Source organism: Lates calcarifer, linkage group LG1 (genome assembly GCF_001640805.2).
Source record: "Lates calcarifer isolate ASB-BC8 linkage group LG1, TLL_Latcal_v3, whole genome shotgun sequence".
NCBI lineage: Eukaryota > Metazoa > Chordata > Actinopteri > Centropomidae > Lates > Lates calcarifer.
In genome coordinates, this window is record NC_066833.1 from 18320049 (window position 1) to 18346772 (window position 26724).

Genomic DNA, 26724 nt, shown 5'->3' on the forward strand with positions numbered 1-26724 from the left:
GCAGCCATCTGCAACCTGTCACCATTTGTGTGAAAGCCCTGCGGGCAAATTGTTTTTGTGAAATGGGCCCCTGCTTCATCACGACTTTGTGGGCGTGGTTTCATCAGACTTTACTGACAGTAGCCTGGCAAAATAAGCAAACAACCAGGATAACTGTTATCAAATATCTTACTAAACTACCCTGCCCACTTTAGACCAGCGAGAAAACGACACAGAGAATTATCTCCCATGAAACAACCAAAACTGTCCTCACGTAGGACCCCACAAAGACGCTGATTGAGAAATTTGTTGTCAGGGCCTTTAATATGCTGCAGTTGGATACAAGTGTAGCTTGGTACAAAACCTTAAATTTTAAATAAACTGCCAGGTTGTACCGGCTTATTTGTGGAACAAACTAACACAACTGAGCTGTGGGTGTGAAAGCAAGCAAACAATAATTCACAGTTTTGACCTTATGCATATTACATGACAACAACTACAAACATTATTAACAGTATATATTGATAACATGATAGTCAGAATGAGGCAAGAATACAGAGTAAGTTGTAAAGATAGAAAGTTTTAATTTAAGAGAAAGTATAAAAATGTTCTTGTGTGAGACAGGGCATGGTAAACAGTACTACAGTGATTTAAATAACCAACTTGATTATCAAGTGTAGTTTACACAAAAGAAAGGACATGTTTATCTAGAGGGTTAAAATCAGCAAAATGAGTTTAACAGAAAAATAGTATAAAAACACATTTGAAAAAAATATTTACAAAACTTGAAATTAACCATTAAATGCTTTCCAGCAGCTTTAATTATTCCCTGGTGGCCTTGAGTTTGTACACATGGCAGCAGAATTTGGTGTTCTTTTGTTCAATATGAACAATTGTGTCTTTGTCAAAGAACAACTCGTGTCGATAAGTCTAAAAACAAACGATAAAAGCACACATGAATTCCTGTACACAGATATACCTTAGCCTATTCTGGTATATTCATGTCACAACACTCACCTCATCCCAAAGTTCGACCAGATCAATTGTCCGCTGTAACTGCCCGCTCTGGTTGTCGTGCAGACGGATGTGAGCTCTTCCTTCTCCCTCCTCGGCATTTGTTACCACTACTGCCAAAAGGTCAAGCTCATCCTCATATTCTACCATACGGAAAGTCTGCAAAATCAAAGGGTTGTTGTTGTGAATTTCTACAGACGCTGTATGGAGCTCTATGTATATACAGCTACTGCCAATTACACATGCAAGCCCTGTATTATGTTACTTATCTGCAGAACAGACTGTGCATTGTTAATCGAAATAGTTACAGGTGTGACAGAGGATGCCTAACAATGCACAGAGAGAACTGAGCTGCCATTCTGAATGTTCTGAGCAATGAATACAATGTCACATTTCCAAGGATAGCAGTTTGATGAAGTGCTGATATGATATTTGAACAGTGATGTTTGACTTTCTCACGTCCTGTATTATGCTAATGGTAACTGTTGAATGTGGGGGTGAAATGACTGCTACATTGAGGAGTTTATTCCATTTTATTTGATATTCTAAGTCATGTTTACTTTGTCATTGTCAAGTTGTGCATCTTATGTCTTTAATTAATTCTGACATGACTATGATCTGTTTAAAGCATATAATTTAGTGTTGTTCATTGGTTTCTCTACTCAAGATAATGTAACATCATTTTATATACTTCTTTTCAATTGAAGAGATGAAAAAACTCAACTGGAGCAATAAAAAAAAAGAGTAAATGCTGTCAAATAGAACCTGCTGATTGCTTCCCCGGTCTGTGCTCATATCAATTAAGTCAACTCCAGTGCATTCCTGTAAAACATTAACTGAGGTTCTCTGTATCTTAGCTGGTGCCATTAATATCACTGGTCTGATCTTTATCAAACTTCCCAGGAAGGATGCCCCCGGATGACTGGTTCTTATGTGTAAAAATACACAGAGTGGCCTAAGGACTTAGCAGAGCGAGTGGTATGCAGTGCTGTTGCCATTTCCGATATGAGGGTAAGGTACGCTATTTATAAGCTTCACAGAAGGCACATTTGAAAGAAACATGAGCCTATTGGTTTCCTCACAACACAGACTCTTTAAAATGAGTTTAAAGTGTATGATATATCTTCATCAACAGCTGTAGCCTTTAGAAAGTGTTACTAAAACAGAAGAAAAAAATCAGTTGGTTGGGACTATTTTCAGCTGCAGATTTGCTAGGCTAGTGAGCATTTACAGAGAAGCAGAGTATGTGGGATTGACCACACAAACTATGTTCATCATAATAAAACATGCCAGCCAATGCAACAGTGTGGCTTTTGACAGTTTTCCAATAGATCCTGGACAATATTAGAGGTCTATGACACAGAGGGATAACTTACTCAGGCTTTGAACACAGACAGTGCTTGTTAGTGGAATGAATTCATTTTTGTTCTTTTAATGAGAGTTGTTGACAAAAAGAAAAATACAGAATATCACCAGCCTCATCTTTAAACATGAGTCTGGGTTTGCTTCCAAAATGTGCACACCTATAATAGAGTACACCTATAATATATTCTACACAGACTGTGTTCAACCATATCATTAATTTGGACCTTGTGTGCATGTATGTTTGTTGTAAAAGCAGCACAGTAAGTATTTTCTTTTCACAGATACCGGATCAGTGATTAACGTGAAAGTATTCTGGTACCTCTTGATCTGGGTCATCATCCAGCTGATGAAACCTTCTCTTCACTGTGCGGCCTGATGAGGTGACAGTGACTTGTGAGGTAGGCTGCAGTCATTGGAAAGTAGAAACATAAAATTTTCTTAGCTTATGGAAATACATGCACAGTCCATCTCTACAGTGAGACCATCTACTTTTTGCCTCTGTTCTAGATGAGTTATTACATGGGATTTCTCTCCAGTGTCAGATTGGCCATGTGGTGCATACACACGGCTGATTCATGATCAAGGTAAACTGTCCAGCACAAAGTAAGGCTGTTTGGTAAAGAAGCATTATACTTACATTGTTGTTTCGGTGGGTTTTCATCGAGAAATCCTCAACTACCTTTGATGGCAAACCACTGTTCAGTTCACCAAGGATTTTGAGGATGCTTGTAGGAAAAAAAACATGTATCACTGAGGGACAAACAAAACTTATTGAATGTCTAAGGATTCTCTTGGTTTGGTATATTTGCCTCCACACCAAAGAGAAATTTTAGTACTGTTACATCACACCTTGTCCCTTTATTGCAGGTTGTACGTACTTTATGGTGGTGGGGCCAACATGGATGATTCTTCCTGAGTCATCGGGGTGGAAGAAGATCCCATCACTCTCTAGAGAGCAGCAGTTCATGTTCTGTATCCCATTTGTTGCCTAAAGCCATAAATTACAATATAATCAGGTAATAACTAATTGGAAACAGAAGCATGAGCACATCACAATTTCTAGGTCTCTTCTCGTAGTTCTTAAAAAAAGTTTTCTATTATGTGCAGCTGGATGTGTGCGCCTCAGAGTCTGCAAAGCTTGTGCAGACATCAGTGTGGAAAAGGCAACACTCAACTTATTAAAGAGACACTCCATCCAAAAACTATTGTTTTAGTACAACGTAACCACTGTAGACTAAAGAGGCGGTTGTGTAAAATGCTGCTTCTGTTGCAGCTTTAGAGCTTTGAGGAACAGAGTATCAGTTAAATAATTTTCCTGCTAATGATGCACTCTGCATGCTATTTCAAAATAACACAACACATATATTTATTAATTACATTATACACAAATGCAGTATTTTTAATCCCTAACTCAGGAATATTACAATGATCGGAGCAAACAAAACTGTGGTGTCTTGAGTTTTGGAAACTGTGTTGTAAGAGTGTTTCAATTCTGCATCCTCAGTTGCTGAAAATTGTCTCTTATACGAAATAAATGTGATTAGTAAAAACAAAAAGTAATCCAAATAGTAGAAAAATCCCCAAAAAACTAAGAAGCTTGTGTGACACATGCAGCAGTTCTGCAAAAAAGTAACTAGACCTTTTTGTGTGGTTTTGAACAGTGATAAAAGAATTGGTTCTGTCCTGCTCTGTTCAGCAGCTGAATACAGAGACTGTCAAAAACATCTGTGGCCCTTCACTTTCAATTGGCTCTGACCAATTTGGTGGCAGTTAAGTCTATCGCACAACAAGACTGGGGACAACTATTATAGTCAAGCACATGTTACATTTTGTATTCAAATTACCACTGTTATTGAAATTTGCTGTTATATTGTACAGTTTAAGAGGATTCTTTAAACTTACCATAGTTTTGTCCTTGAGTGAACAGATGTGGTGAGTCCCCTTGTGATTTTTATGAGGTGGTGTGTAGATGTAGTGCCATGGGTAGCCTCCAATCTGGACACCGTTACTAGAGCAGGACACCTCAAAAAGCACAGGAGGGCAATCTGTGCAACACGGTAAAATAACAAACAAAAAGCCCCTCATGATCTCTTTGTAAACAAAACATTCCTGGTCACAGTGGCCAAGAAGGTTATACCTTTAAGACAACACGTGTCTAAACCTAAAAATAAACCCACCTGTGATCTGGATGTTTACTGGGATACCAAACGGAGCTTCTCCCACTGTTCTTCCTCTAAGAAGAGAACTCTGTTCTCCCAGCATCAAGCTCTCTATCATGTACTGAGAACAAAGAAAGAATATACAATACAAAATACAGTATGCAAATATTCACAGGTACATAATTTGATTCAATGAAATATTCAGCTAGCAAAACACTACAGATGCTCTTTCAGGGCAAACAAATACATACCCTATGCACAATGTGCTCAAAGCTGTACAGCTTCACGGACTTGTTGCTGTAAGATACAGCAAGGACACCTTGAGACAGAACAACATCGGTAATACCATTTCCAAATACCTGAAAGAATAAAAGATGTACATTTCAATAATAACATTATTCCTGCAGACATTAATTAAAAAAACAACAGACAAATCTGCATACCCTTTTGTTGATCTCCACAATGCCTACAATTTGCAAGGGGAAAACATGAAAGATGGCCAGGTGCATCACTGTGTTCTGAGTGATACCTGCCTGTGGAATAAAAAAGGTAAAAGGGTGACGTTCTGTTATCCCTTCTGCATATTACACATCTCTTCCTAGGACTAGTACTAAAAGGAGCAGTTGTTGAATTGATTATTCAACAATGGGTGGATCAATCAATCCACAGAAAATTCTAAGTAGAACCATTTTCAGAATAGATTAATCATTTAAGTCATTTATCAAGCAAAAGTGCCAAATCTTCACTGTTTCTAGCTTCTGAAGTGTGAAGTTTGACTCCTTTTTTTCTCATTTTTTGATTACTGCAAATTGAATGTTTTGGTTTAGGACTGTTAGTCTGACAAAACAAGCAATTAGATGACATCATATTCAGCTCTGAGAAATTGTAATAAACATTTGTATCCATTTTATGCAATCTTGTCCACTGACCAGTTAATTGATTAATCTTAAGAGTACTCGACAGATTAATTGATAATGGATATCATTAGCTGGTTAGTTGATTTATGCAGTACACCTATCAAAATAAATGAACTGAAGAAGTACCAGCAAGATCCTAGGCTTTTTTTTAACCCTGTCCTGTCACTCTTAAATAAGGCAGAAATCTTAACAAAATAAAAAGATTCACCTTACCTGTCGTGCTAGAGGTGTCTCTTTGTTTTGAACCGATTTAACATAAAGCATCTCTTGAGAAACCTCCCAACCAAGATACCTTTAAAAAAAGCAAGAGTACAGTAGAAATGTTTTTAAATGAACTAAAATGGTAAATAAATGTATTAATCTTGACTGAGAGCCTTCACAATACCTGAACTTATGGTTTGAAGAAAGGTAAACTCTTTGTAGCTCTTCTCCAGTTTCAGCTGAAAGGCGATAAAGCCAGTTATTGGCTGTCAAAGCCAAGAGGCTGGGTTTGTGATCGGAGGGAGAGGCCAATGTTTTGTCCTGTCAAAAAGACAGATAAAACAACAGTCCAAGACTGGCGTTGTTAAATGTGTTTATTGCACGTTCAGTGATAAGAAGTCTACCAATGCAAATCCAAAATGAGTGTTCACTTACAAGTGGACTCTGACAAAGCAAGGCATCTTCAAATTTCTCCATGCTTGGACCTCTTAGGCAATTTGTACAAAACTTGCGGCTCTGAATGAACACTGAGAGCAGAAGACGATTTATCAATTCTGTGTCAATAAGCACAGATTTCTTTTCCAACTCATCCTCTTCTCTGTACTCTACATCTAGTGCATCTCTCCATTGCAATTACCATTGACGATCCAGCCTGTTCACGTACAATATATACATTTATTCACCTACATTTTGGACAGTGAGGGCAAATGACAGCATGTGAAAATAAGAAAGAAAAGAAGAATTTTGGAAGATGACATTAATAAACAATTATAAAAAAATTATTTGGCTTGAATGATAAGGCCTGGCTCCAAAATCAGAGAACATGGCTACTTTTTTTGTTACTATATTGCAAGATTTATATTAAAGTATGCCAGGCCACTATTATAGTTTCCTTAAAATGTGTCAATTTCCTGCACCGTACAGCATTTTGATTTATTTACAGTGTGTATTATTTGACTCTTGTATGTGTGCTAAAATCTAACCCTTACTCACCAGTTGTAGCAGCTCTGGTAATTTTCAAAGTAGATTTTACCATTTTCATACATGATTGTTGATTTTGAGGTTTTGCTCCATACTTTCATGAAATCCCTGTTGTCCTACAGTATGAAATAATTTTAAAGAGGAGGGTGTATTAGTAAAACATTGACTGAAACCAGTTAGTTCCAGTGAATATTTAAACGCCTTTTCAATTACCTGGAGGATGATATTTCTAAGGACCTTCATATTCTGTCTAACCAGAGTCCCAGCATCAGTGACTCCTCTACTCCTGCGGTTCAACAGCACAGTGGTGTTTACGGTCTTGTTTCTTCGGGACGGCGCCATCAGCAGGTGGCACTTTGGTCTACAAGAGGACGGTGTGGTAGCATGTCAAGAGACAACAGCCTCAGATGACCTTAACACCACGGTGAAAGTCAGGTAAAGACGGTGCGGTTTTCCAGTCTTGACACCGTTAGAACTATTTACTATGTTGCATGTTTCCAAGACAACTGTCCTCCACTCCGGCGCTAGCGTTAGCTGCGATATGCCGTTAACTTCATTCAAAAAAACGTAGCCAGCCCGCTTTATATGATCTAATTAAACCGTGGAGTTGTCCAGAAAGAGAGAAACTATAAAGTGTTATCAGCAGTTATAAGTTTGAGGACGATAATGTCGTATTTTGAACGGCGTGGCGTTAGTTAGCAGCTAAAGTCACACTTTTGTAGTCTTTACAGGCGTCTTCTTCTACGAAATAATTAGCGCGTGTCATCCAGCAGCTTGGAACTCTAGCGCCCCCCTCTCCGCCGCTGCTGCGCTGACCATGACGCTTAAATCACCCCTCAGCGTTTTAGTATATCCCCTTAAGTAGCTTCAAGGGTGAAAATATATTCTTAACGAAGAGAGAGAGTAATTGTGGCATGTGCAAATGTTTTGGCACCTTTTCAAGTCTGCACTTAATGCTTGTTTGCCACAAGGGTTGTATTAACTTCTTTTTGCTTTAAAAATCAACAGAAGTATTTGCCCAAACTTTTGCACACAACTGTACAAAAGCCTCTTTCAATATGTTATCTTTAGACAACCAAAACAAGGGATTCTTTAACTTCATTTTTAAAAATAGCAACTCCTTAGGTCACTGTACATGTGGCAATGAAATACTCAGTTTTTACTCTTAATATTTACTCTTTATGTTTTAATGAAGATTTTTGATTGTTCCTGAAAATAAAATATATGTCAAAAAGAAAACACACACACACACACACACACACACACACACACACATATATATATATATATATATATAAAGCTATTGATGACAATATGGAGCAGTAAAATGAAAGGTTTTCAACTCTTTTACAGTGTAAATGCATAAACTGCAGTGCATCTCTGTAGCCACATTGGCGGCTAAAGTTTTCAGCAGATTGTCCACAAGACTAAAGAGCAGTGGAGGAAGACCCTCAGCTCCACTGGGTTCACGGATTCTGACCAATCCTGATGACATCTTTAAGCACAACATGTGGTTAGTGACGTATGATTATTGGTTTATTATGGCCAAACATTTTATGAAGACACTTTGATTTGTCACCTATCTGTACCCTGTAAGGACATCACCGGATTTCAGTGTAGGTGTGCCCACTTCTAACAACATTAATTTACAGTTAAGAGCCTTTTCATTCACTTTAAAACACAGTGTGGACTTTTATGTTCTAGTATAGCATTTTCTTCAATTTAGGATATGAAACATAGATTTAGATGTATCGAAACATGTTTGATGAGGGAGCAAATAAGATAGTTACCCCATCTAGTTGAACAGATGTATCAACAGTTGCTTCGTAATGCTTTACATTTTAGGGATCATGTACAGTGGACAGAAGAGGACAAAGAAAATGCACGGAAGAAGGCACAAGAAAACTCCTGTGTGCAAATTCCTTTAAGGGAACAAGGCAAGGCTGTTTTCCTGCAAAATATTTTTCAAGATATTGTGATTGTGGTTACATGGCAACAAAATGGTAAAAATGCCACTAAATTCCCCCTACACACAGGTAAATTTGACACAGAAGCTCACCAGTACTGGGACAAGTTTTATGAGATGCACCGGGATAAGTTCTTCAAAGATCGCAAGTGGCTGTTTTTAGAATTCCCAGAACTGCTTCCATTAGATGCAAATAGCCGAGCCACAACCAGGCGTCAAGGTGATCGGCAGGTGGGAATCCCATCACCTGGTGGATCCAACATGGACTCAGAGACCAGCCACCATCAACACAGTGGCACTACACATTGTAGACCTAATGCAGACTGTCAGACGGCCTGTCAGGGAGCATCACAAGAGAAAAATGAAGATGCCACACAGACTTCTACTTTCCCTGGACAACATGCATCTTTCAGGATCTTGGAGGTTTTCAAAAATGTTCACAGATATTAATTTTCATTGATTTAATATAGACTGTTACATGTGAACCAACTTGAGTTATGTTTCAGTAGGCAGAATTATCAGCAAAATATATTTTCTATTCACAGGTTGGATGTGGGGTTGGTAACAGTGTATTTCCCATTGTTAATTCTATAAAGTGAGTACATAATTTGAGATACTTCCATACACTTAAAATACACCCAATACTGGGCAAAAAAGACATTTTATTGATTAAACTGCATATAAATTGTTGAGGTGTGAAAAAATTAGGCACTCAGTATAATTTTAGATTATAAGCAAGCAGATAAGATATTGCACTGAGTTACAGTGGTCCTATGAAAAACAAATGTGGGAAATGAGTCAAAAATAGATGGGGTGTTAATAGTTGGGTCATTATAGAATACTTCTTAATTGGCCTTTTTCACAGCAGCTATCTCAGCCAGTCATGGAAGAAAGAACATAGTAGGTGTCATATTAAAATGTCTTCAGTTAAAAAGGTCTGTATGGGATTGTTGTGCTTCTTCAGATAAAGATCCCTGGAGACCTTGATGGGACAACTGGCAAGATGCCAGCACTAAAATCAGCTTCTGGGTCAAGACTACATTAGAATAAAGACGAGAGTTTACTTTAAAATGACCAAAGTGGCCTTTAACTGGTTTCACTTCCTGTCTTTGCAGTATCCTGTCCATTTGTTTTTTTTTCCCCTAGGAAAGTAGAGATTGCATTTGTTTTCCTCTGTGCAGACTGTCAAAGTTAGTTTTGGAGCCACAAAATTGCTTCATCAAATGTTTATTACTTGTGCATATAATTATTTAAGGGTTGTTAAATTGGCTGTTTTATTTCACAGAGAAACAGATGCATTTCTATACTGTTGTGACTTCTCCCCACGTGCCATTCAGCTGGTCAAGGTAAGCACATTCTATATTGCCTGGTAGGAATATGCACAGTATATATACAGTAAAGAGGCTAATAAATTTCTTCAATGCAACACTGGCTACTATTCACTGACATTTAAAAAGCAGTGTTGTATTTATAGTGCATACTGTGGTCATTGGGAAAATATGGTGAGGATATCAAATTAGAAATCTGTGGTTAAAATGTGGTTGATCTTTCAGATCTCCAGAATGTTGTTTCAAATTAGATTTTATAGTCCAGACCATTGGTCCCTCGCAAAATGTGCAACTTACATATGCTGCAAAATAATGCAAAGCTCTGCACAGTAGCTACAGATGAACCAGTTAACTGATATGTGAAGAAATTGAAACAAGAATCTGGTAGATCATATTTTTGCAGAGCTGTAGAGGTGAATCAAGTGTGAAAGATCTTTTTGTTTTGGGCTTAACGCACACCTTATTGAAACTCACCTTTATCTGTCTGAATATCTTTGTATCCTGTAGTAATAGGATGTACTCCTTTTCATTTTCTGTGGCTGAGTGCCTCCAGCTGACAGTAGAAATTACTTATTAGAGCGAGAGCATAAAGGTGAAATATCAAAGAGTGTCTGATCACAGACACATCAAAACTGTTCAATTCATCTACAGACCTGTGAGGAATTTTACTTCCAATAATTAGACACATCAAGCATAAAAAATCACATCATGTGTAGAATTAGCATTAAGTAAAAAGACTTCAAAAAGAGGCTATATCCTAGCTCAATAAAGAGATTATGTCTGCAAGTGAAAATAACTCAAAATTAACTTGCATAGTATGTACAGTATTTATTTTATTCTCATTGAGCTACACTTGACAGTGACCCATTCACAAGGAAGAGATGGATTCAGTACATTTAAATTGCCTCAGACAGATGAATAACTTTAGCATTACTGACAATTTCAACTGACAACATACCATCTAAAATTGTCTTAACACAGATAGAAAATTGTCCATTACCTAACCTATAATTCTGCCTATTTGCATGTTAACCTGTCTTAAAATGAGTGCAAAATGATACTGTACATGAATTTCTTAGGAGTAACCACTTACGCAAGGAGTGCAAAGGTCATGGTCACAGAGCCAGTGGGATAGTTACAACATGTCCTGTAGAATATAATAAAAGAAGTGAACAATCTGTATCTGAGCCACAGTTTGGCAAATAACACTGTTAATCACACTGTTTTGAATATAGCCTACTTTATTTTCCTCATGAAGGACCATCCAGACTATGATGACTCTGTGTGCCATGCCTTTGTCCATGACATTTGTGAGGAGATGGCCTCCTTTCCCTTCCCTCCTCAGAGCCTGGATGTTATTCTGGCAGTCTTTGTGCTCTCCTCCATTCATCCAGAGCGGTAGGTGAAGGTTACAACACAAAGATAGGAGAACCCATTGTCATTTATCACCTGTCAACCCCGCCCCCAGCCTCCTCCCCAACCCCTGTAACCCTCCCAACCCACCCTCACTTTCCCCAGGCTTTGTCTGAATGTCATTACATTACCCAAACATAAACCTATGTCATACAGTGCAAAATATTAACTGTCACTGTTTGAATTTCAGGCTTTAGTTGTACAAAATGCATCTGACATGAGCACCTTACTTTGCTTGTTCAGCTGTTTGTTATATATTTTGAAGCCTCAATGAATACATTCCTATACACATGTCTTGTTACTTGGATCTTCAGCAGCTGCAGTCTTATTGTACAACAATATTGTCCCATTAATTGATATTTCATTAACAGAATGCAAAGAGCCGTGAACCGACTATCTACATGCCTGAAACATGGAGGGATATTCCTCTTCCGTGACTATGGGAGATATGACTTTTCACAGCTCAGGTTTAAGAAAGGTAAGCTTCCAAACAGTAAAATACACTTGAATATATGCAAATATATGTATTTATGCACTTCACCTCATTTGCTGCATATTCCATGTTGTTTTGCAATTTAACACTTTTAACCTAATCTCTCACAATCAGGACGGTGCTTATCAGAGAATTTCTACACACGAGGAGATGGAACCTGTGTTTATTTTTTCACAAAAGGTATTACTGAACCACAAGAGCTGTATTTTATGTGCTTCACTGAGTAAATAGTTGGTGAGAGGCCCATAGGTATTATTGTAGGGGACTTTGGAACCTGGTGGGAGTTTACATTCTGCATTGGTGGATATAGGAGATTGTTCAAAATCCAAATAATTAAAACGATTGTGAGGCTCTATTTTTGGTGTCAACATTTTTCTAAGGGACGGGGGACTCACATTTATGACCTCAGTATTACTAAAGTTCCTGGCTGCAGCTCTGGTGTCTGACTGTGTTTTTATATATTTCTTTACAGAAGAGGTTCATGAAATTTTTTCCAGTGCTGGACTGGAAGAACTTCAGAATCTGGAGGACAGACGACTACAAGTGAACAGAGGAAAGAAAGTTGTGATGCACCGCGTTTGGATGCAGAGCAAATACAGGAAATCTTATCCACCTTCACCATCTTAACACCCCTCTATGCAACAGCCTCATTCGGAACTATATGCATTTCTTTATACTTTCCTGCTTATTCATTCAATCATGATAACTGTATCTTTTTTTTTTAACCCAAGGAGTATGTGTACAACAACAAAACTGTAGGCAATAAACTTGTTAGACATGGTAAACAAAGCTGTGGTGTCGTCTTGTTTTGTTGTTTACATGTTATGGAAGCCAACTGATACAAGGAAAAGGAAAAAATAGATAAACATTTATGCAAGATAAAAATAAAAATACGAGAACTGAAATCGTGAGGTTTCAAAATTATGAGATACTTAACAGAGATAGTGAAATGTATTACCTCAAATTATTTTGATATAAGATTACAATTAAATTTTGACTCCATATCTCAAATATTTGACTTATTAAGTTAAAATGATTACCAGGAGTATTTTTATTTTTATCATGCCCAACTCTTCTGATTATTTGTGTCTGACAATTTTGACATGAAAGTCCAAATTTTGCCCTATAGGATCTATAAATTTGACAGAAATTATTACTGTGGCAGATAAATCTAATCTGAATTTGAGTCTGTTTTTTTTTTAAATCATGCCTCACTCAGATAATTTGTGTCTGATAATTTTACCAGTATGTCAAAATTTGGGCATAGTATCCAAAAATTTGACTCACTAAATCCTAATTACCTAATTACCACGACTGTTTATACATACCATGCCTAAGTCCTCAGATAATTTGTTTCTGATCATTTTTGACATAGTATCTACAAATTCCTAAATTTCATGTATTTTTTCATCTTAGCAGAAATGGTCTGTATTTTTTTTATATGAGCAACTAATTGTTTTACTTATTTGAGCTATGAAAATCATTATTTCCAGTGATCAGTCTACAACTTGTAGGCAAAACTATGCACAGTCTATGTGTGCTGTCTATTATATTTAAAAGTTGTATTTATTTATGTAACCTGTTTCCCTCATGCTGTCATTGACGTTGAGAAAAACATGCATCACCCTCGCGATAAGAATTTTGCACACGATGCATGACGTTTCATAGACAACCACCACAACCACTTGAAGACGGAGAGGTGGCCCCGGAGCCAGGACGCACTGCCGAGGTGTGAAGAGGTTTGTTCCCTAATACAGATAATAATTTGACATTTTCACTCAGTGGCAGCCGCTGTACCCATGTAAAACAGCTGTGGTACGCCGGTCGGTTAATTTCACAGTCGGAGTGAAAAGATTAACCGTGTACGCTGCCGTACCTACACACGAAAAGTAGCTTGATGAGTGTCCAAAGTAGTGGAAGTTTGGAGGGGACGCCATCTTTGGTCCCAGCTCTCCACGTCCCCAACACGGACTGTGTTTTCAGCAACATACCACGGCAGTGGTGAAGGCCCGGGAAGGTATCGTGAAACGTTTTGAGACGCTTATGTCTTTTCTTCTTGGTCGTTTGGGTCATTTTGTATAGAAACGAGGAAAATTGTATTAAAATGACCGAGCAAATCTTGGTGGCGAAACCAGCTCGCTAGCTAATGTTACAGTAACGCGTCGGCTCCAAAGTCCATTGAGCCTGCTTGGCTAGCTCGTAGCACTGAAGACATAGGACCGTCTCTCAGTGCTCAGGCCAGTGCAGTAACCTCAGGACAGATACGTGCACAATGGCGATAAACCTTTACCAGACCAGAAAGGTTACCGATGTTAGTCGGTGCATCTTTCTCTAAGCATGCTGCCGTTTGAAGAGCAAACACTAGTCAAGTTACCGAAAGACGTAAAATTTGATCAGTAAATGCAAGCAGAGAAATCAAGCAATTTCTGGTGATGGTTAATGTTATATTACATGTTTAGTAGCAAGCAATGTATTGGTGTACATCGCACTATTAGCAATCATTTGTGTGTTGACCGTGATGTTTCCCTACCAACAATGTTCACAGTATCTGTGCATGTGTAACTGATCGTCTCAGCGATAACGAGGGGGCAACAGATCGGCTTTAAACATGACAGCATGCATCTAACATTAAGTGTGGTCGTGGTCTTTAACATAACCCTTTGCAGTTGATGCTACTGCATGGGATGGTAGGTAGCCTTGTTTGACCTTTGTGTATTACTAAGTTAAAGAGCTAAGTGTTGATGTAACGGTAGATGAGCCAACAAAAAAAACTGAAGGGACACTAATGGGGTGCAAGCTGCCTAGGGCTGTGCAGCATGCTAACACACACACACACACACACACACACACACACACACACACACACTCAAATAACTGATGGTCATTTTTGGGTGACCTTATGTGGTTGTCACTTATGTTTCTTCTCCTTGCACAGTAGTTTAAACAGGATATTGATGGAAAACTTTTACTCAGTCTGGGGCATTTTAAGTAGGTTCTACATTCCTTTGTATTATCACTGTTAATATACAGTTATCAACAATGATCAGTGATGGCTGCCTACATCAATATGACACTTATACTAAAAATTGGGAGGCTATTGTCTGTCCTTTTTTAAATTTAAATTGCCCTTGTAGCTGGAAGTTATCCAACCCATCTTATGCCAGAGATTTTTAAGACTTCCCAAGTGTCTGCCATAAACAGGTGGTCACCCTGCTGAGCAGCATGGAGTTAAAATGACATCCACAGCAAGAGTTGCAAGGGTTCAACCTCTTGTTCCTGCAGGGGCTTGAATATAGATAGTTGTGTGCTGAGGCCCTCATATTTGAAACAAAGGGAAATTCCTTGAGAGAGACCACACAGCTGATACATATTTATGTTGTGAAACTGGCATAAACATTCCAGGTGAAAGGTGAGATATGGTTGTGGCCTTATCTTAGAAAACCAAAATTGAAACAAAAAGCAACAGCAGGAAGGGTTTTAAAGCCACAGCTTCTCATAAAGATAATGGCTTTCATTTATACAATCATAGGTTTCTAACCGGGTAGGTTGAGCAGCTACAACAACTGCATCTAGTAAATATTGCAGTGCTTATGTAGAATGTAAGATGAAACAACACTTAGCATACCAGTTATGTATTCACTGCATGAGTTTTACTTCCCAGGATTACAGGGCTAAATATTTAGTGCCACTGTAAATACTGCAAAAAATAGTCTTGCTAGTTAATGATGAGACAATGATTTTTGCTTGGCTCTCAAAGTGGTGCACATATCACATGCAGCAAGAAAAGGCAGTATCAGTACTGTAGTTTTATAAGACAGATGACAGCAGTAGATTTCGCCTTCAGCAAAATAGATGGGAAATTTGATTAGAAGTCAGCATGGGAAGCATGGGAGGGTAGTGACGGTCAATGTGATTTTGGATGTTAACATAGAAGAGCTTGATAGCTAAGGGAAGCTTACATTGTCAAACTCCTTAATATAATCACAGCTTCCTGTGAAGTGGTAAAGGTATAGTTGGGATAATGAGAAAAGAGGGTTATGATACACAGTTTAGGTTGGCAGTGGAACAATAAATCTTAATCCAGGGAAATGACTTTCAGTGGACCACATCATTGGCCAGTTATAACGCATTGTTCATATCTGTAGACAGTTAATGTGCATCTGATAATTGACTTTCAGTAAGGCATGTTCTAAATGTGGCTTACATTTCCTTTGCTTGTGTGCGGCTGAGCTGGCCACTTTAGCCAATGTAGCTCTTTAGTCTGTAACTAAGACAGATGAGTGACCAACAAGTTGGTCAGTCAAACATTTATCAAAAATCTAACTTAATCAAAATTTGTCCAAAACAATCAACATGATGGTTATTAAAATGTAATTCACTTATGCTGTTTGAGTTCTCACTATATATAGTTTAAATTGCAGGTGCCAGGTATAAGCCAGTGTTACCAGACTGGTAATAAAAATATTAGTTATCCAAACATTTACACACACACACACACACACACACACACACACACACACACACACACACACACACACACATACACACACACACACACACACACATAATTAATTGTTAGCTTATCAGATTATATTTTTTAGATTCACACTCATTTAAGACATTTGCCAGCAGGTTTTGTGGAAGACAATGATGGGCTGGAGGTGATTTGAATTAATTATAGCAGCCATTTTATACTTTTTGCTCTGGACAACTGCTTAATGCCAACCTGGAAAATAGGAGATGGTATTACTTAATGAGTTTTGCTGTTTCCTACCTGTTACACTACATTTCTAGAGTTGTTGCACATTGCACACTTTGAAGTAGGCTTGTGTGTTGGCCACTGCACTGTAAGGCAAAACTTGACAGCAGACACAGTGTTTTTGTTTTTGAGGATATAATGAATGGCTTTTTGTTTAGCTATTCTTGCTAAGGCTTGTTTTGTATTTTGCAGTCTGTCGGACAGTACAACGCTGGGCCTAAATTAAGTCAGAATTCAGTCCATCTCTAAGATGATTTGAGATTGCCCTAGGGTGTGAAATTAGGCATGTAGGAGCAGTTTTCTTCAGTTATTTGCATACATCAACAAGGAAGTTGGCATTTCATACTAATAGTATTTGACTTACCACAACTTCTTACTATTGGGTACATTTATTCAGTTTCACCCCCTGCCTTAAGAATATCTAAAGTCACATTTATCTAGGGGAGATATTAGATGATTTCATCACCTAGTTGTGGTTAGTTTTTGGAGATAGAAACTAACATTTATGCTGCTGTCATAACTGATAGGCGTGTAGCCTTAAATGGCAATTCAGGGTATGTTTGCCTGGATTTGATGCATGTATTCATTATTTGTCTTGTCTTTGTTTGTTAATTCAAATCCGCTCTGGTCTGTCAATGTCATCCGCAAAACCAGCTGCAAAATGCATCAAGAAAATCTTAAATAACTATTTAAACAATTTGATTGTGCATAGATTTGTGGATAACCAATACAAGCAGGCCTCACTGTTGGCTATTATGATTTCATTCTTATTGTTAATATTTCTTACTTTATGTTCTCCTTTATTAAAATGTATTAAAAAGAAAACCCTATCCGCTGTATGCTCCCTATCCCTTTATAGACTCAAAATGGTCGTCTCATTAAAGCACAGGTTTAGTGGGCAGACCCCTCTGAGTCTGCAGCAACACTGAAGCCCAGGGAGCTCACGTAACAGTCCCACAGGAGCGCAGTATTCATCATAGCCTAGCAGTTGAAACATCACTCAGGGACTCTCATGATAATAGGGCTTGTGGCACAGATATTCCCTTTACTACTATTAGCCCTACTTGTCTGCTGCATTTAGTGTTGTACAAAATTATTTTGGATATCTGTGTTGTTATTATTAGTAGTGGTAGTAGTACTATTAAGCTGTTAGTAGCAGGTGGTAACAGGAGTAAAGATAATAAAAATCTTGCTTATCTCCTCAGTGCTACACAAATGTAGAGTGAAACCAGTATTGGGAATGCCACTGGGGGATGGGCATAAAAATTTGGTCTTGTCCTATATTCTGGACTTAGGCAAAAATATTATCACCTGTCAGGGTTTGAGTTTGTTAGTTACATTTTTCATAACTCTGCTCTAAAGCTCTTTCCTGCTGTGTCATCTGCTCCTGAGTGGGCTTTCAAACGCTTCAATTAAGCTGAACCTTGAATAACAGAGACATACAGTGAATTGTCATTGTCATCCCAGGCACCATGGAGGAGCTGCACAGCCTGGACCCCCGGAGACAGGAGCTGCTGGAGGCACGCTTTATGGGCGGGGTCAGCGGCAGCACAGGGGGCAGCACTGGCAGCACAAGCGGGGGAACCAAAGTGAGTGATACTTAGCAATATTTGTATGGAATAATTGGTCCCTAATTTCCCCGCTTTTCTGGGAGGACTAATAATCTATTGTCATAAAATGCAATAAAAAAAAAAAAATTGATACTAAGTTATCCTAAATGATTCTTTTTTTTCAGGGTTTGACCAATAACGAATGTTCAAATCACAGTTTTGGAAGCCTGGGATCTTTAAGCGACAAGGAATCAGAGGTAAAGATCCCAGTCTTTTGTCTCAAGTAGAAACTTAGTTACACTGACTACCTTTACATGTACCAGCATAATCACCCCTGGCCTTTCTGAATAACACGGCATATGTTGTTTTATATAGGTTGCTTTCAGAACTGTTTCACCACATTCTTGCTTACTGCTATGCTGTAGGGTCCTAATCAATGTGTTTTCCTCAGCTGAAAAGTAGACCTGCACATACAGCTGGTTTGTTGTATGTGTAAACTCTGTCACTGAGTGATTGAGAGGTATTTATAGTATCTCTGCACTTTTAATAACATGACTAAAACAGTCGTCCTCCTTTGACAATAGTTGTTATGAAAATAATCAGAAATCGTTGTGGCTTTTTCTTGTACATTAATCTTGAATGGATCCTTAATATACAGAGAAATGATCACAAACATGAAGCATCACCAACCGGCACAAAGTGACTTTGTGCCGGTTGGTGATGCTTCATGCAAATCAGTTCCTGTAAAAGTGGAGTTCTGAGAGCTAGAGTTTTAAAAATAGCCACCCTATTACTAAACTGTTCTCCTTTTTTGGAGGTAAGGGCATAAGCGTTGGTTTACCGAATGGATATCATGAGCTCCGCCATCCAGACACTGCATATGACAAATCTCTGAATCAACTGCTTGGCCATTTACTTATTTCTACGTGAACTTGTGATCTCCCATCTGTGAAGTTTACTCTAAGAGACATAAATCTCACCATTGGAGAGTGTGTAGGACTACTTCCAGCCAGACAAAGGCTTCCTCATTCATTTCAGTGAGATTGCAGCATTGACGCAGCATGTGATGCCAGCCACCATGTTGTGTCCTGGCATTTAAACTGCCTTCAAACTGGATTTTTCACACTGCACACCCACACCACTGCAGCCCCTTGCCTTATTTCAGGGTAGTGCTATTGTCTGTGTAAATCCTTTAACGCTGCAGTGAATTTACCGCCATGCGTTGAAATTGATTAAAAAATGTAAAAGTATTTATACTCTGAGATGAGACCAGCACCTGTTGACAAATGCCTTGACTACACAAAGTTGGTTGGTACAGATTTTAAAGACAGCCTCAAACTGTGACTTATTTGCATACCTTTACACAGATAATTTCTGATCAAGAGTCATTGTTATTACGTTATTAGTAATGAAGTATCACTAAACAAAATCTGTTAGGCTAAAAGCATTTTCCTTTCTCACTCAACAGGGGTCAGATGTGAAAAGGGGCAGTTCTCCTGCTTATTCGGTAGGTTTATGATCAAATCTGAAAATGTGGTTGCCAACATAGCTCAGCGCTACAGTTTGTTAAACAATAATTAAAAAAAGAAGCCTTCTCGAGAACTACTTACACACAGCAAAAACATAGTTTTAGGTATTGGACATTAAATGCAGTAAAACATGCTATAAAATTTATTGTACTTGCATTTAATTATTCCTTAAAACTAAAGATAATTTTTAATGCACCACAACTACACACTACTAGTGGCTTAGGCTTTGACTAGATAGAAATTATACAGTTTGCAACTAAGAACTGATTATTGCTACAAGAACAAACCTGATATGAAACTTACATGAGAGCAGCCACAGAAGTCAAAATTAATTTGGTAATTGTTACAGCACAAATCATTCAGTGTTATCATGCTCATATAGAGATCATAATTATCCAATGGGAACAAATTAGTTACTACGACGTAGACAATACAGCAGCAGCCCAAGCCTTGATGAAGGCTCAAACAGCTTTGTCGAGTAGTAATTATTTTCCGAAACATAATTAAATAAATTTCTTTTTCAGACCCCAGAGAAAAAACAGTTGGAAACAACCAGAGGCAGAAAAAGAAAACCTGAGATCCAATCAGAGAGCAGCCAAGGTGAGAGACTTTGTATGTTGGCTCTTGCTTGTTGCTCTATTCTTCTAAATTAATGATTAAATCCCAACACCTTTTTCTTTTCCCTCCACAGGAAAATCAATTGTGCGAGGACCCAAGATAAGTGATTATTTTGATGTAAGTTTTCTGTTTGGTGTCGGAAATGAAGTGTTGAGTGAATGTGTGCTATACTATTCTTTGTTCAACAGCTGTGGCATAATCCATTTCCTGTCTCTAAAAGAACAGCAGTATGATATAAAAGGAGCCAGTGGCAGGTCTGCGGTTACCAAATGTTAGGCAATGATGTCACTTGTCCTCTCTTTACCTTTTAGTTCCAGGGAGGAAATGGGTCCAGTCCTGTGAGAGGTCTCCCACCAGTGATTCGCTCGCCCCAGAACTCACATTCCTACTCCGCTCAGGGCATTGCTGTAAGTACAAGACTTGTACTCAAAATCTCCTTCACTGCTCTATTTGGCATTGCCCCATCATAAAAGAAATGCTGTCTTTTCTGTTGCAGGTTAGGCAAAACAGCTCATCTCCTACTAGTCTGTCTTTTGGGGACCACATGATGCATCCAAAGCAACTAGCAGTCAAATTTGTTCAGGTGAGCTAAATAACTGTTGATAGTCCAGTAACTAAAAGCTTTTGTAGTCACTCTTAAATGTGTTTCAAATTGTTTTCAACAACTTATTTTGTTGTTTTTCACTCTAGACTGATCTTACAGTGTTGAAACTGGCTGCCCTTGAAAGCACTAAGAATCTAGACCTTGAGAAGAAGGAGGGCAGAATAGATGATTTACTAAGGGTAAGAAGGTTTTACCCGATACTCCCTATAATGCAAAACAAAATGGACAACGTTTGCTTAAGTAATGTTGGTTATAAAAAAGGCCTTAATTTGTATTGACTGTCAACATTATAAACAGAATTTTTAAGATTTTAAATATTTGGCAGATTGGGAGAATAGTGTAATTTAATTTGCCCAACTGCTGATGTACTGTTTTTTTCTGCTTCATAGGCAAACTGTGATCTCAGGAGACAGATAGATGAACAACAAAAATTACTTGAAAAGTACAAGGAACGCTTGAATAAATGCATCACCATGAGCAAGAAGTTGCTTATAGAAAAGGTAACTGTACTGTACTGTACTTTCTATTCAATGTTTATGTGTCTGCAAACACGCTTGCAAACTATATTTTGTATTGCTCTTCAGAGCACCCAAGAGAAGCAGGCCTGTCGGGAGAAGAGCATGCAGGATAGACTACGTTTAGGCCATTTCACTACGGTGAGACATGGAGCCTCATTCACAGAACAATGGACAGACGGCTATGCCTTCCAAAACCTTGTCAAGTAAGAAGCTCTTAATGACATTTTTTGCATTATTCATTCTTCTTGAACACTTTCTTCAGCCTGGAAGCTGAAGAAAGTGTTTCAGTCTGATGGTGTCCCACAAACTAGATGATTGTTGACAGTAAAAACATCAACACTGTCAGGAGTTGTTAGGACTTAATTCCTGAATTATGAATTAATGGGACACACGCTCTTCTATTCATTGACTGTGTGAATATCTTTTTCTTTTTTCTATTCATGAAGATCAAGTTAGATGACAATAACAAATTTCAGATGAAACATGGCATGTAGCATACTATAAGAGTTAAGTGTTGGGCAGCTGCATTGTACATGAGGAGGACTGTAGTGTAATTTGTGGAGCACCCACCACTACCACCACAATCACCCTACCCACCATGAATATTCTGAGCATTGACCCAGACTGAAGTCCTAAATTCCACAGCTTTCATAATGGCTAAATAGTCTAATTGACTGTTTTTAGTCATGACTATGAATAGAACACAAGTATAGAAATAGTACCAATCTAAGGTAACAAAACTCATTTTTGAGTTTCTTTTTTCAATCAACAGACAGCAGGAGTGGATAAACCAACAGAGAGAGGACATTGAGAGGCAAAGAAAACTTCTAGCCAAGAGGAAACCTCCATCCTCCAGCAACTCCCAAGCACCAACCACAAACTCGGAGCCAAAGCAACGCAAAACCAAGGCAGGTGAATGGAGCAGAAAGCGATCCCTTTCTAAAACCCAGCCTACCTCAGCTGTAAGTCCAGCCCTCATGTTTATAATACTGTGCTTCTCAGTTCACGTTCTTCCATGGTTACACTTGATAATTAGAGTCCTATGTGCGTTCACACTGACAATTATGTAACATGAAGTGCACTATGAGTACCTGGGTGGTGTACTCCTAACGGTCGAAAAATTGACAGTGAAATGATAGACACTTCTCACCCTCAGTGGTCACCATATGGGCTGCATCACCGAAGGGGAAGGATCATTAACCAATTTTCAAACTTGTGAAAATGCCGAATGGCAGCAAAATTTTGTCACGTGAAATAAGGTGCACAGCAGCCATGTTCAATTTGAATCAGAACTACCCCGTCAACATTTACGCACTACATCATTAAATATACAGTGTACACGATGTGCAACACGGAAATGTACTAACGGAAGTATCTGAATTGAGATTTCAGAGCAGCCATTCCCCAGGTAATTCACTGCAGTTTTGGCTGTATTCTTTTGCAGTAGCAGTTTTAAAGCAAATTTAACATGACTGTATTCCCATGTTTCTCTCCCTCTGGAAAGGCTGACACTAGCAGAGTACCATGAACAGGAAGAGATCTTCAAATTGCGACTTGGACATCTCAAGAAGGTTTGTGAACTGTTGAACTTGTTGTGATTAGTCTGGTGGGGAATTTGCCTGTCTTCATGTATTGTGCAGACACAGGACCTCGTGTATGAATTTATTCCTAGAGTTTCTCAATTTATCCAGTACCCATTATATAATAAGGATAAAAGTTCAAACACGGTTTAGAAGTTAATACCTAATTGGTGTCAGTAAATTATTAAATGTAGCAAATTTTTGTCTTCAATATTAGAATAATTTAACAACCTAATTCTCCTGTTTCCTGAACTGAGCCACTGTTACTTTTATATGAATCACCCTAAGGATTGAGTGACCCTGTAGTTTGTCGATGTATTCATTGTTTTCCCGATGAATAAGCATCACAGACAGCCCCTGACAGACTCTGTACCAAGTCAGCCGTTAATATTTAATTCAGAACTAGTCAGCTGTGTACAAGTGGGTTTTGATGAGCTCCTCTCCTTGTAGTCAGTACTCTGAAGTTCTTTCTGTGCATTTGTGTGTTTGTGTGCTTGAATCATTTATAGGAAGAAGCTGAGATCCAGGCGGAGCTGGAGCGTCTGGAGAGAGTGCGCAACCTTCACATTCGGGAGCTGAAGAGAATAAATAATGAAGACAGCTCACAGTAAATCTGAATCTGTTTCTTTGACAGTTGCTGCATTGACGTTGGAACATGATGCACACACATACTTGATTGATTTATTGGCCTGTGTCTCTAATTTTGTCTCCAATTGATTTGTCTGTCTTTTTTTTTTCATCAAAAGATTTAAAGATCACCCAACGTTGAATGAACGATACCTGCTCCTGCACCTTCTAGGGAGAGGAGGCTTTAGTGAAGTTTACAAGGTAAGTAATTAAATGTTGATATCTTAGGTTTCAAGATTAAAAAAAAAACTCTTAGCAGTTGTTACTTTCCAAGTATAAGTCAATATTTTATGCAAATGTTTTATAGGCTTTTGACTTGATTGAGCAACGATATGCTGCTGTGAAAATCCACCAACTTAACAAAAACTGGAGAGAAGAGAAAAAGGAGAACTATCACAAGTATGTTGCCCCATGTAAAAATTTGTGACATTAACATTATGCATTTGCTGTTTGTATTTACAGAAGTTGTTCTGATGTCCTGTGCTTTCAGTATATTTGTTATTTCTCTACATAAGTTTTAATGCCTGGCTCTCAGTGCTAAATATAGCACCTGCACCCTCCTGCTTTGGTTGCTAATAGACCCATAATTACCGTCCTTTCCACAGGCACGCATGTCGAGAGTACAGAATACACAAGGAGCTGGACCATCCCCGAATCGTGAAACTTTACGACTACTTCTCACTGGACACAGACACGTTAGTCACTTGATGCATCCTCTCTCATGCATATACAGCACTTCTCATTTGGTTTCTGTTATAATTGGGCTGTAAGTGAGTCTATTTTCCATTCAATAGGTTTTGCACCGTTATGGAGTACTGCGAAGGCAACGACTTGGATTTCTACTTGAAGCAGCATAAGCTAATGTCAGAGAAGGAGGCACGGTCCATAGTCATGCAGATTGTGAACGCACTAAAATACCTGAATGAAATCAAACCCCCAATCATCCACTACGACCTTAAGCCAGGTACACAACTCTGGACAACTACTGACACTCACCTCATCATCGACGATACTGGTGCTGACTCTTTGTCCTTTGGTTCCCAGGCAATATCTTGTTGGTGGATGGTACAGCCTGTGGGGAAATCAAAATCACAGACTTTGGTTTGTCCAAAATCATGGATGATGACAACTATGGCGTGGACGGGATGGACTTGACATCACAGGGTGCAGGGACCTATTGGTGAGAAGAAATGAACCATACTATAGTTGTAAACTGATCACACTGTATGTAATGTATAAATATTGATTTAAAAGGTAATATCTGTCAAATAAATGTTATGGACTAAAAGTACAAAGGAACAGATGCTAAAGGAACATATTAGTCCCTCAAATTTGTACTTGATTATAGTGCTTAAGTAAATGTGCTAAATGTTTACTTTGAACCACGGGACATGGAAGTGAAATACAGGCACCTTGTACAAACACTAATCGACGTTTTGTTTGATGTGGGTCAGGTATTTGCCTCCTGAATGCTTCGTGGTTGGTAAAGAACCTCCAAAGATCTCTAACAAGGTGGATGTGTGGTCTGTAGGCATTATCTTTTTCCAGTGTCTGTATGGAAGGAAGGTAAGGAAGGAAACACAGAATCTTTTGCTTTTAATGTTTTTTTTTTTTCTCGTAATTTGTGCCTGAGTACTGTTCCTTCTTTTCAGCCTTTTGGCCACAATCAGTCGCAACAGGACATCCTGCAGGAGAACACCATACTCAAAGCTACCGATGTCCAGTTCCCTGTCAAGCCTGTTGCTAGTAATGAAGCAAAGGTAAGTGAACTTCATACAAATGGCCATTTCAAAATGTCATGGGAAAAACACTGTTGACTGACCTGGAAATTTTGGATGTTGTTTCTCCACCCTCCAGGCCTTCATAAGGCGGTGCCTGGCATACAGGAAGGAGGACCGGATCGATGTTCACCAGCTGGGAAGCGACCCCTACCTGCTCCCTCACATGCGGAGGTCAAGCTCCTCTGGAAATCTGCAGATGAGTGCCGCTGGCTCAGGACCAGCCTCCTCCAGTATCATCTCATACTGACAGCCTTGAACTGTGACAGAAAGGCAAACTGACCAAGTTGCTCCCACACCTGCAGCGCTCCTCAGAGGCTCAGGTTCATGGGAGAAGCAACCGCCAGAAAGAGGAGGAGCAGGACACAGGTGGGTGGGATCACACCTGACATCCTCTGACCTGTGCCAGGCTTCTTCTCATTCACCAGGGCTAGATCAACGGAGGGGACACTGAAGGGATGTTTTTTAAAGGACACGAGTAAAAGGATCTTTTGAGGGTCCGACAAAAGCACTGAAACTGACGACGTACCTTGAAGAAAATGTGACTGGACACTGTTCAGATGTTGCAGATGGATAAAGCCTTAAGGGGCCTAAGGGAGACCTGGCAGCCTACCGTTAAGCTTAAATAACATTGTCCTGCCAGGGTGCAAATGATTCAGCTGCTAGAAGTTAATATACTGTGAGGAGAGGACAGTCACTGTTTAGTAGACCTACAAAGACTTCACCATTGATTTGGCTAACTGTTTTGTTTTTCACAAATGTTAGGCTTTAATTTGAATTACTTAGCCAAGAGAATGTAATGTGTAGCATACAAGTGGCATCTAGTGACATGTAGGTTGGGGCAGCATACTTCCGTTAAATGCACAAAGTAACCAAATGTAGAAAAATGACAATGTATAAAATCCTATGCAGGAATATTAATTAACAGATAAAATTGGAAACTGTATATGCTGTACAGGTGAATTTTCAAATTTTGAGCTGCAGCAGTAACATGTACAAAGAGTTAAAATTTCCCCAATGTAAAACTAGTTTCCTGGAGTGGTTTCATTTTGCTGCTTTGTTGCTCTTACTTTTTCAAGGGCTGTATGTTCCACTTCGGGTACAAATTGTACAGTTCTGCTAAGAGTGAATAATAAATGCCAGGAAACCTTTTTCTCCCAGTGAATTGTATTGCAGCAAATATCTAGTTTTCCTCCATATTCATCACTCAGCATAATGCACTCATTAAATTTTAGGGTGCAATCTACCAGCATTTACAGCGATTATACTGACATTCTGTGGCTTTGTTTGGTACTGCATTGTTGCAGAACATACCAAGGGGTGGTCACAACATGAACTGGAGATG

General features: G+C 38.7%; 3 protein-coding genes across 4 annotated transcripts; 2 read left to right on the forward strand and 1 right to left on the reverse strand.

Moving 5' to 3' along the window:
- Positions 1 to 539: 539 nt before the first annotated feature.
- On the reverse strand, positions 540 to 6969 carry dcaf17 (ddb1 and cul4 associated factor 17). The gene is given in 15 exon segments (XM_018684785.2): positions 540 to 909; positions 997 to 1152; positions 2678 to 2761; positions 2996 to 3083; positions 3237 to 3346; positions 4261 to 4403; positions 4536 to 4638; positions 4769 to 4876; positions 4961 to 5050; positions 5648 to 5726; positions 5820 to 5956; positions 6071 to 6112; positions 6114 to 6162; positions 6629 to 6732; positions 6830 to 6969. Coding segments are annotated over 15 exon segments (1530 nt in total). The 5' UTR covers positions 6959 to 6969; the 3' UTR covers positions 540 to 801.
- On the forward strand, positions 6933 to 12619 carry mettl8 (methyltransferase 8, methylcytidine). 2 transcript variants are annotated; one of them, XM_018684786.2, is made up of 10 exons: positions 6933 to 7051; positions 7970 to 8129; positions 8462 to 8553; positions 8653 to 9005; positions 9128 to 9177; positions 9868 to 9928; positions 11169 to 11308; positions 11695 to 11801; positions 11931 to 11996; positions 12289 to 12619. In XM_018684786.2, exons 2-10 carry the CDS (start codon positions 7975 to 7977, stop codon positions 12441 to 12443), a joined length of 1179 nt encoding a protein of 392 aa, XP_018540302.1. In that variant the 5' UTR covers positions 6933 to 7051; positions 7970 to 7974; the 3' UTR covers positions 12444 to 12619. The 2 variants fall into 2 exon arrangements, with proteins under 2 accessions (XP_018540302.1, XP_018540303.1); XM_018684787.2 differs by having other exon boundaries at positions 12292 to 12619.
- Positions 12620 to 13490: 871 nt separating this feature from the next.
- Positions 13491 to 26529, forward strand: tlk1a (tousled-like kinase 1a). The gene is given in 25 exon segments (XM_018684777.2): positions 13491 to 13755; positions 13757 to 13782; positions 13784 to 13833; positions 18043 to 18164; positions 18311 to 18382; positions 19594 to 19632; positions 20179 to 20254; positions 20346 to 20389; positions 20584 to 20679; positions 20769 to 20855; positions 20963 to 21055; positions 21266 to 21376; positions 21461 to 21597; positions 22167 to 22305; positions 22307 to 22356; positions 22899 to 22965; positions 23484 to 23581; positions 23721 to 23802; positions 23909 to 24000; positions 24207 to 24296; positions 24396 to 24565; positions 24646 to 24781; positions 25056 to 25167; positions 25254 to 25361; positions 25459 to 26529. Coding segments are annotated over 25 exon segments (2310 nt in total). The 5' UTR covers positions 13491 to 13713; the 3' UTR covers positions 25630 to 26529.
- Positions 26530 to 26724: the final 195 nt, after the last annotated feature.